Source organism: Petaurus breviceps, unplaced genomic scaffold (assembly GCF_028583685.1).
Source record: "Petaurus breviceps papuanus isolate PSGF00001 unplaced genomic scaffold, PetGlider_PUasm1.0 90740, whole genome shotgun sequence".
NCBI lineage: Eukaryota > Metazoa > Chordata > Mammalia > Diprotodontia > Petauridae > Petaurus > Petaurus breviceps.
This window is the reverse complement of record NW_027187330.1, coordinates 12,648,003-12,659,036: the sequence shown is the minus strand read 5'-3', so window position 1 is coordinate 12,659,036 and position 11,034 is coordinate 12,648,003. Positions and strand designations below refer to the sequence as shown.

The 11,034-nt window shown below is 43.0% G+C and overlaps 1 protein-coding gene across 1 annotated transcript in view; it reads left to right on the top strand.

The window, feature by feature from the left end:
• Positions 1 to 5,061: 5,061 nt before the first annotated feature.
• The window catches only part of NRG3 (neuregulin 3), a 1,209,945-nt gene continuing 1,203,972 nt past the window's right edge, over positions 5,062 to 11,034 (top strand). The window contains exon 1 of the mRNA XM_069067316.1: positions 5,062 to 5,893. Within this exon, the coding sequence (XP_068923417.1) occupies positions 5,062 to 5,893 (832 nt within the window). The remainder of the gene's footprint in view (positions 5,894 to 11,034) is intronic.

Below are 11,034 nucleotides of genomic sequence, written 5' to 3'. Positions count from 1 at the left end.
GAGAGAGAGAGAGAGAGAGAGAGAGAGAGAGAGAGAATCATTTTATAGACTCTTTCCATAAAGTTAGCAGAGACTGAACCACATCCAGAAACTGCAGCTGGAAACAAGGTAGCTGACAGGCAGGAACAATCCATAATAACAGGTAAACATTAGTTGTTGGTTTCTTGTTTTTTTTCAAAATGGCAAAGTTTAAACCATTAGAGTGGCTGCCAGTGATTCACCCCAAAACCATTAGGAAAGTTTAGGAAGAAGTCATGCTCAAGGTGGTCTAGGAACTGACATTTCTCAGTGATGGAGTACCATGATGTCCCCAGTGCATTTACAGTATGTTGCCTTTCTCTAAGTCTAAAAGAGCTGCTCTCTTTGTCAGTAGCTTCAATACACTGACTGGTGACAAAGAGACTGGCTGCTGGGCAAATGGCACTTTGCTGAGGAGTTACAACTTGCAAGCAAGGATGAGTGGTGTGAACATTAAATTCCGATGGTTGCAGTTGCCCTATCGCCTACCAAGGGCACAGTCAGAAGCAGTCACCATAATGAGCGAAAGTAAAACATATTACCCATTGCCCCTCCAGGCTATGCATTTCTTGTTATTTATGTCATTGTACAGGCTCGTTGGGGAACTCTCAGTATTGAGCTTCTCAGACCGTAGATACACTCTGGGAAGACAAGGCTTTAAATTAGCATGTATGGTCTAGGTATTACTCAGGTCATAAGGTGAACAATTGACCAACTGTGATGATACTTGCACAAAGATCTCTTCTTGATGTGAAGCAGATGATAATGATCTTACAAAAATTGTCAGTATGCTCCAGCAAACACATATTGTAACTCTATAGAAGACTGATTTGGGAAGGTGCCTTATTTAACAGAACTTTTTTTTTTATTTATAAAGTTATTTTTTTTTAAGCAATTGGGGTTAAGTAACTTGCTCAAGGTTAGGAACTGATTATGGGTTTCATGAAAAAGAAGAATCCACTCTCTGTCCTCCCCTAACCCCACCAAGAAAAAAAAACAAAACAAAACTGCCAATCAACACACACCTGCACCAAATTAACATGAGACTGGTTGGCAACTTGCTGGAATTCCAAATGACCGCCTCCTTCTCTGATGTCAGCTGTGGAATTCCCAGGCTGATTCCTCTGGCAATACTCAGCACCTGCTGCCAGGGAGTCTGACAACAAAAATGCAAGTTAATGATCACCAAATGAGCCAAAATCTCTTGGATGGGTTGGTATGGCATGGAAGGCACCTGGCTTTCAGGTAAAGGACTCCCCCCCATTTTTCTTCTGTTATGACATTTTTTTTTTCTGAGAAGCAAATGGGTATGTGACTCAGGAGTGGGGAGAAATTAGATCACTTTGAACCTAATAAATGGGTTGTTAAAAAAGTAGAAAAGGCAAATGGTTTTGTAAACCAGGGAGAGATTTTATAAACTTTGTTTGAAAACAGAGCCATAGCTGTTGAAGGAATTTGTGAACATGAGGTAACAGAACAGGGTGGTGGAAAGAGGAATTTATTTGGTGTGAGATAGCATGGTATGTAATCTAGAGCTTTCTGGGAGGGGGGCAAGGGAAAGTCACATAATGTCTCAACCTTCATTTCCTCATTTGTAAAATAAGAGGGTTGGACTCAAAAAGAACTAGGTTTAAGTTAGGCTACTGGCATCTACTGCCTGTGAGACCAAGTACCAATCACTCAATCTCTAAATGTATCAGTAACTCATTATTGTTAGAATTTACAATTTGCTAATCTGAATTAGTGGAGTGATTTTGCATGCCAGGACACTATAATTCAGATTGGGGTCCATGTGTCATCCCTATAGAGATCTTGTAGGCCAGGAATATAATACAATGGAAAGAACAGTGAAACTGAAATCAAAGGACTTAGGTTTCAATCCCAGATCTGATGTTGCTCAATTGTTTGACCTAGTACCTTATTTGATCACTTAACCTCTGTGGATCTCCATTTCTTATCTTTAAAATTAAGGCTTTGGAATAGATGACCTCCAAGATACCTTCCACTAACTTAGAATTCTAGTTCCAGATCTTAGAATCTTAGTTTTAGATCAATAAGGAGTTAGATAGATGAAGGAAGTAATAAGAACAGACCAAAACAAAACTGCAGTTTCAAAATCATGAATGGGATTAAGCTAACATCAAAAGAACCTTTGGAGAGGCAAAGGAATTTCTATGTAGAGTTAGGAGGTCAGAGAAAAATTTGGGAGCCAATAATCCTGACATCTCTTTAAGAAGTGATTTTCCATTTATGACACTTACTGTCTTTTCGCAGTATCTTGCTTGGGAAATAATTTTTTTTTACTCTGTTTTATTGCCTCTGTGAGAAATGCATGATAGACCATAGTAAGTGTCTGTAGATTTTTAAACAATGAGACTTGTTGTGCTGAAAGGGTTTAAAATATGGTTTTTTTTTAAGATGAGGAAATATGGATGTGTGTGCATGTGTTTGTATGGGGTTAATTTCTTCATTTAAAAAAAAATCCAAGTTATCAATTCCAGAAAAGTCAGGATATTGTATAAGCTAAAATCAATTTTAAAATGGTCATAGCATATACCTGATGAAACCATATTACATTGGGAAAAGAAAGTTTCTTTTTCCCCTTTCCCCTTTTCTTCTATTCTTCCTACCACCTGAAAAAATCTACACTCCTAAGGGAGGCTGTTACAGCCTGGGGAAACAAAGGCATCCAAGGCCCTAATTAAGCCAGCCAAATCTGGCTGGCTGATTAAAAAAACTCTGGGTTTTGGTAGTCTTAGGAAGAGTGTAATGGAAGTAGAGTTTGGAGGGCAGTACTCTTTGTTGTGATAAGCATTTATGAAGCATCTTCTGACTTCTTTTCTTCTGCTGTTGAGAGCTGGTCTCTGAACCAAGAAGACCTGGCTTTAAATACTATCTCTATTACAAACTGGCTTTGTGACCTTGGCAAAACACTCAACCAGCTAGTGGCTTTTCTAGGAGTAGAAGTTTTAGGTGTTCATTGGTATGAGGAGAGGAATTCTCCTTATCCCAGAGTTCCATAGGGAAGAAAATCAAACGTCTCACCCTTATCCTTTCTCATTCCTAATTTCTGCCCTGCAATAATATACAGTAATATGGAGTTAAGTAGAATTTCAACTGCTGCTAATTTCTTCAATACTTTATCTAGGGTTTTTCTAATGGTTATTCCCTTTGCCTCAACTTCTATTTGACCCTCTTTCATACATCATTTTTTAATGAGAAGGGAGGAGCTCTAAACCACAATCTTACATAGTTAATTTTCTGTAAGGAGTTATCCTGAAGCACAAGTAAAATTATGTGTGTATACACACACACATATATCTATGTATACATATGTGTGTGCACACACACATATCCTGCATATTTAAGAGAAAAAGAGAGGAGGGGGGAAGTTCTTTGAGGAATGCTGCTTTCTAACCCCCTTGGTTGAGGTACTTTTTGCAAGTACTGTAGAAAGAAGGCTATCCCATTATATCACTTGCAGGAAATCCTGCGTGAAGGTATCTGTTTCCCTCTAAACCACACTTGGGTGCGTTGGCTGGCACACATATCCGCAGACATACACAGTCAGTCACACATGTACATTCCCTCCAGCTTCAGATGAAACCCTATTGGATCAGCACCCGAGATGGCCTCAGAACCTGTCGAAAAACGGATTTTGCCATCCACCTCCCGGGTGCGATGGGGGGGTGGGGGTGGTGTTGAGCCTTACTTGGATCATTTATTTATCTTATGCGCATTAAGAAACCACCATTAGGCTTTGGTGGGAGGCGCTACACTTTTCCTGAAACCCAGCCTGCTTTCTTTGACTCTGCCCTAGGAATACACAATTGAATCGGGAAGCTGCAAGGTTGGCAAAAGCTGCCTTTTGCCGGTGTCTCTATCCAGTAGACTACAGATATTTCCTCTCTCCCCCACCCCCGCCTAAAAAAAAAAAATAGCTGGTTTGGACATCAACAGGATCTGCTTTAAAAAAAAAAAATGTGGGTTTACTTTTTCCTTTTTCTCGGATATCTGGCCCCTAATCTGACTCTATCTCTATTTTCCTTTTTACTTGGATCACTGATGCTGGAGAGAGCGCTTGCCTGAGTTCGGATGTCAGGTTGGTCCTGGCGCTGGTGCTGATGCTGGTAAGGGAGAAGGCGAGAGGGAAAAGCTGTGGTCTCCTCTCCCTCCGCTCTGCTTTCGGATTGGTCTCTCTCTTAAAGTGCTGTCCAAGGGTTGGCTGCAGGACCGCTGAATAACAGGTGCATTTCGCTGCTCCGTCGCTCTCAAAGAAGCAGCCTAGGAATGCTAGTGCACCAAGGCTAGAGAGAAGAGGGAGGAGAGGAAAGAGAGGGAAAAAAAAAATTGAAGAAGGGTGGGTGAAAAATCGCTCGTAAAGTGGGACCGGTTCCCTGTGTTGGAATGTGGCTTGGTGTTTCTCCATCCGGATGGTTGGGATCGTAAAAAATCCAGAAGGCTGATTGCTGTGACTTGCAAGGAATCAAAGGAAGAACGGGGGAAAAAAAAAAAAAAAGAGAGGGGGAAGGGAGGGAGACGGGTGGTGGTGGGGGTTGTGAGCGAAGAACCCCGGGGAGCGCCGAGGGGCAAAGGAGGAGGATGTTGGAAAGGCTCCTGTGTGTGGATGGAGACAGCATGGTGACGGGGCTGATTCGGCAGATGCTCGGGGGCCAACACAGGAGGAGAGCTCATTTTGGGAAAGGACCAATGCCCCGCGATTAACTGACTTCAAGCCTGGAAGACTGGTGATTTTGGGGGGAAGGGTTTTTTCCCCTACCCCTTTCCTCCCTCCCCTCCCCCTTTTCTTTCCGCGCCTCCTTCCCCTCTCGCTGTCTCTCTCCCTTTTTTTAGGGGGGGGGGGGGAGGGAGGGAGAGTGGGGGAAGGGCGAAGATTCGCATGCTACTGCTGCTGCTGCTGCTGCCGCTGCCGCTGCCGCCGCCGCCGCCACCGCCGCTGCTGCTGTTTTCTGCCCGCCGGCTCTGGGTCCCTGATGTCTCTCTGGCTTCCCCGCGGGGGGCGAAGGTGAAAAGGCTCCTAGGATGAGTGAAGGGGCGAGCGGTGCCTCCCCAACTGGTGCCGCTTCTGCCGCCGCTGCCACAGCGGCCGCCGCCGCTGCCGCCGCCGAGGAAGGGGCAGCAGCGGCGGCGGGCGGGGGCCCGGACGGGGAAGGGGCAGCCGAGCCCCCCCGGGAGTTACGCTGTAGCAACTGCATTGTATGGAACCGGCAGCAGACTTGGCTTTGCGTGGTGCCCCTGTTCATCGGCTTCATCGGCCTGGGGCTCAGCCTCATGCTTCTTAAATGGATCGTGGTGGGTTCGGTCAAGGAGTACGTGCCCACCGATTTGGTGGACTCCAAGGGGATCGGCCAGGACCCCTTTTTCCTCTCCAAGCCCAGCTCCTTCCCCAAGGGCATGGAGACCACCACGACCACGACCACCACATCCACCTCCACCTCTACCCCGTCCTCCGGCACCGCCTCCTCCAGGACGCCCAACCGGATTAGCACTCGTCTGACCACCATCACGCGGGCGCCCACTCGCTTCCCTGGGCACCGGGTGCCCATCCGGGCCAGCCCCCGCTCCACAACGGTGCGGCACACCGCAGCCCCCCCGACAGTACTCTCCACCACGGTCCCCTTCTTCAGCAGCAGCACGCAGGGTTCCCGCCCACCCCTGCCAGGGGCCCCCAGTACCCAGCCAATGCCCTCTTGGCCCACTGCGGCATACGCTACCTCCTCCTACCTCCACGACTCAACTCCCTCCTGGACCCTGTCTCCCTTTCAGGATTCTTCCTCCTCCTCCTCCTCCTCCTCCTCCTCTTCCTCCTCCTCTACCACCATCACACCAGAACCTAGCACCAGCCCCAAATTTCGTAAGTAAAAACGAAAGCCTTCTTGCCTTTGATTTACAGTATGCCTACAATACTCTTCCCTTTGGGGCTCCTGCGTCTCCCCCCGTTCCCTTCCACCAACCACTCCAGACTCGTGTCTGGGGTACTATGTGAAAACTGGTTCATATTGCCAAAGAAAGAATAAAATTTTGTTCTCTAGGAGGAAGTCTCAAGGCTCCTCCTCCCCCTCTCTGAGTCTCGGACAAGTGTGACAAGAGGTCTCTTCCCCCTCCCTCTTCAAAGGGTTAAAGCCAGTGCGTCCCTGATGACTGCAGAAATGCTAGGCTTGAATTTAAGGGGTGTGTGTGTTGGGGTGGGGTGGGGGGGAACCTATAAACATCCCCACCTCTTCAAAATACCAAAGAAACACCCCCAAACAAAATTGAAAACAAAGGGAAGTTTGACCGTTTGTAAGAGCCTGTAATATAATAGAAGCAGCCATTTGAGCCTAACATGTATATAAAATGATGTATATAAATGGGAAGCCGCCCTACCCAGCCGGTTGCCACCTGGAAGAGTTAATAAGAAACAATTGAGGGGAGGAGGGGAGAGAAGGGAGGGAGGGAAAAAAAAAATCGATGGTGAGAAGGCTTAACTGATGACCCCAAAATTCGCCACTGGCTATCTGGAAGGTGCTGAAATTGATTCTGTGGCGAGTGAGATTAAGTTAACCAGGGGGAAATATTATGGAAGCCCTGCAGAGATGCTGTTCTCCAGCCAGTATTCCTGACAATGGAGCGCGCCTCCCCCCCCCCCCCCCCTCCTCTCCAAGAAATATTTTTGTTCTTGTCTCCAAATGCTGAGGTTATAACACTGCCCCATCCCCCACCTGGTCCCTTCACATCTGGGTCTGAAAAATAAGGAAAGCTGTAGTGGCATAATTTCTGCTATCTATATGAGCAAAGCACCCAACCATTAGGAAGTAGCTCCCTTTGAATGCACCCTCTACTTTCTCTACTAAATTATTGGCATCACTCCCTGATTTACTGAAGAATGATATTTTGATAAAGGCAAACTGTTCCCTGCTAACGTTTACGGAAATCTTCGCTCCAACTATGAGGATATCTCCCTGGTTTAAGGTTTTATACTAAAATCCCTCAGGAACCAGCTTAATCTGACAATTGATTGGGATCTGGTAACACTTTTCTGCAACCTGTGAAGGTTATTTAGGACAAACACAGAGACCGCCAGTTGGAGTTCCGAGCAGTGCCACTCTGCAAAATGCTTTAATTATGCTGTCTTTATCTGACTTTTAATATTTTGGATCATAGCATCTAGGAAGCAAGGAGCAGTGTCCTCCATTAACTCTTCAGTATCTCCTTCAAGAATAGTCAATTGTTTAAATTCTGGAATTTCATAGCCCTTTGCATGCCTTAGTTATTAGCTGAATGCAGTATTACTTTCAGAGATTTAAACATTTTTGCAAAGAATGTATTAATTTTGTTTTTATGAGCCCCATGACAAAGAGTCAATATGCAAAGCAATATCATGGTGGGAATTGGAGAAACAGGCAAGGACTATACATTGGGTGCTGGTGGGAGGGAGGGAGCCTACCACAAATCAGAATGGCAAACAAGACGGTAACTTGATACTTGCCAGCCCTGGGCAAAGGCAATCATTAGTAAGATCCTCCTTTCCTTGGAAGTAGGAAGACCCTTTGGGGTGGGGTAGTAGAAACCAGACTTGAGTTTTTCAAAAAGGCTAATTGTTTAAGCAAAAGGTGTGGATCAAGGAACCGGATATTTGAATATCCCTTAATCTGGGGGTGTATATCTTTTTAGAACATCAAGATTTTGGATTTCTTCTTTTAATGCCATTTAAAAAAAAAAATGAATAAGGTAAATGGGTTGCTCCAGCTGCAGAGGCTGCCTAGTTAGTGGGAGTTGGGTTACTTACTGTACACAGTGGATGAGCATTAGGGAGATAAGGAAGTACATCTGAGGCTTAATTCCTCCAACTGATTTACCTTCTCTGTTCCCTTTCAGGGGTCTTTAAGGGAAAGCCCAGTGTTTCCACCCTTCTAAACTCCCTTCCTAGAGTGTGCATATGTGAACAGCAGCCTGGTTAATAAATAATGATTCACTTGGCAGTACCTTCCACCCCAAGGAGAAGGAAAATTCTGTAAATGGTGTCAGTGTTCACATGGGCAGTGGGCAGTGAAACAGTTGTTGCCTTTGGGACAATTAGGTCTGAGTGATCTATATTTTTGTTGTTGGTAGTTGTTTTCTTCTCTTTTTGTTTTTGTTTTGTTTGTTTTTGGCTGATAGATGTGTGTGTGTGTGTGTGTGTGTGTGTGTAGTGTTGTTATTGTTTTTTGCCCTTTTCCCCATTTAATCAAGACCTGAATTGGAACATAAGGTGGGAGTCCTTTACCTACCACAAGACATGTTTTGAGTCCATCAACAGCAGATATCATCATTAATGGAAGATGACCTAGCTTTCTTAAAAAGAGGGATTTTCATTTATAGGTCTTGGAATCTTAAGAAAAGAAAGGGAAACAGTGCTATACTTTTACTCCCCTCCCAACTTTTTTTCTTCTGAGGTTGCAGCATTATCCATGCACACACAAAAGGGGGTGTGTGTGCAATTTTCATTTTAGGGCTTTGGCACAATGTTGTCCTTGCTGCTGCTGAGGACTCACCAGTTTAGCTCACATTCACATCTTTCATCTGCTCTGCTCATGTGACTTTAGGTCCCATGGGGAAAATATTTCCTTTTTCCTCAGTTCCTGCTTCCATCCTTCACTTCTCTTTCTTTGCCTCCTTATAGCTTGGGATATGATAAAAATGAAAGCCATGGATCTGTAGTTTTTATCTGAGTGAAAGAATGCTGGTGCCTTGAGTTTTAAGACAAAGTGGTCCCCTTCTCTGGTGCTTGATAAGGGGTTCTGCTGAATGGTACACTTAAGATAATGAACACACTTACTTTCCTTTTGGCCTTTTCTCTATGGGTGGTAGAGTACTTAGGCTAAGAGCTGTCTAGCCCATTCAGGAATTCACATGCTGCTTATGGAGGTAGTAGCTGGCACCACTTAGAACTAAAACCTGCCTTTACAACTGGGCATGCCAGATATTCAGTTTCTCTGGGGATTCTCATCACAGAGACTAAGCCTAAAGATCCAAGGTAGAGAAAGGAAAAGGGAAACAATCAGAATTGGCTCTTCTTTCCTTATTCAGTCTCTGGGCTGAACTATATATTCTTTCCTGGCACATGCTACTATCCTGAACAATCTCATTCTTATTCTCACCCATCTTTGAAAGTTTCTTGCAGTGTTTTAAAGGTAAATCCTTTAAAGCATAAGGTCAGCCATTTACGTATTCATAGTCAGGCAATCACACATGGTTCAGACAATTTAGACCAAAAGACAAAGGCAAAGAGTGTTCACCGCTTCATTGGAGCATAGTACAAATAGAGCATCAACATTGGACAGAGGCAGAGGGGGAGGGACAGGGGGAACCATGAGCAAGGAATGTGTAGACATACCTTTTGACACTATCAATTTTTTTTCTTAGATTTTAAATACCTTTATGGAATATGAGCATGCAAGAAGTTACTGCTTAAGAAATATAAAAGTTTGATCAATTTAAACATGAAATGCCCCTTGTTTATATTTAAAGAATAAGAGATGTAGGTGGAGACAATAAATTTTGGTTGAATTATCCTATTGAAGACAGGTAAGTATGACCCATAGGATATTCTGCTTTATACTTGGAGGACCAGCAAGGTTCTTTTTTGTTTTTCTTTTCTGAATATTGGTAACCAATATGGAATGGAAAAGTTGTGAAGTATTTTTACATTGCCAAAAGGAAAATTGCCATTAATGAATAAATGTGGTATATTGTGAAACTTTATCACTAAGTTTATACAAAACTCTTATCAGGTTGAGTTTCATTTTAAAAGTTTCCAGTTAAACTTGTTGTTTTGACTATGTCTAGCCTTTCATAGAAATAGATCTATAAGCTTTTCCAAATAAAGTTTGTTAATAAAAATACAGTATTACATTTTTGTCTTTTATCCACATGAGCCAGGGCTTCCACAGAGAACTCTCTTGTAGGAGGTAACTGACCCCAATCATACATGGTAGCCAAGAAGAGAGAGGATACAGAGCTATAGATCAATACTTCTTCTGAAATCCAATTGAGAGCTTTTTTATGAGCACATGCTGCAACCTGAGTATATTTTGATTTCCTTTGGCTTTAATACAGGCTTATGAGTCTTCTCTGCTTTAATCAATTATACTACGCAAGTCGTGACTTCTACTTGCTTATTCTGCACTTAGCTTAAAGAAAAAAAAAGAACACCTGGTTACCTATGCTTCCATTATTTTTGTGATTTATTAATGGTTTATCCTGGGGAGGAAAAAAAAAAAGAATTGATTTAGTTCTTCCTTAAGGAAATTGAGCATTGTGAATGTAATGGTTTATAGTCAATACTGTTAATAGTTTATAATTATGTATGCTTTTCTCTTTGTTTAACCCATTCACACCCCCCATTGGTTTTGAAATTATGCTTTTTTATATAGAGTACACAGTTATTCTGAGTACCCAGTTTTCAAAATTTAATAAGAATCAATTAGTCAAAATAGATTCTAGTCTGGAGTTATGTATATAATGCATCTGGTCCTTGGGACAACTTATTTTCCTCTCTAGAATCCAGGGAAATTTTATATCTGTAACTCTCTAGCAGTGCCAAAACATTCTGCTTTCTGATCTTGTACCTTGAATGAATGGGGTATTTGAAGATGGAGTTGGGTTTTTTAAATGTGTGAGAACAAGTAGAGTGCCATAAAGTTGAGCCTTCTCTGCATTTTAATTTTTGTTTTGCATTTCGTTCACCAAGGAAAATGAAAATCATCATCTTCACTTCTGAGAATCAATTTTCACTTTCAAATTTTCATGTTGTAGTATAGTCCTGCCTTTTAAGTTAACAAACACCACAGAGGAATGTTTGATTTTTCTAAGGAACCCTATAGTTTTTTTTATAGTCTATGCTTAGAGAGACAGTAGATAGCATGTTGGATTTGGGTGTCATGAAGACCTCAAACTTTCTTCCATGCCTCTCTGTGACCCTTATTAGATTTATGACCAAGATTGGAATTACTACCTCTCAGAACCTCAAGTAAC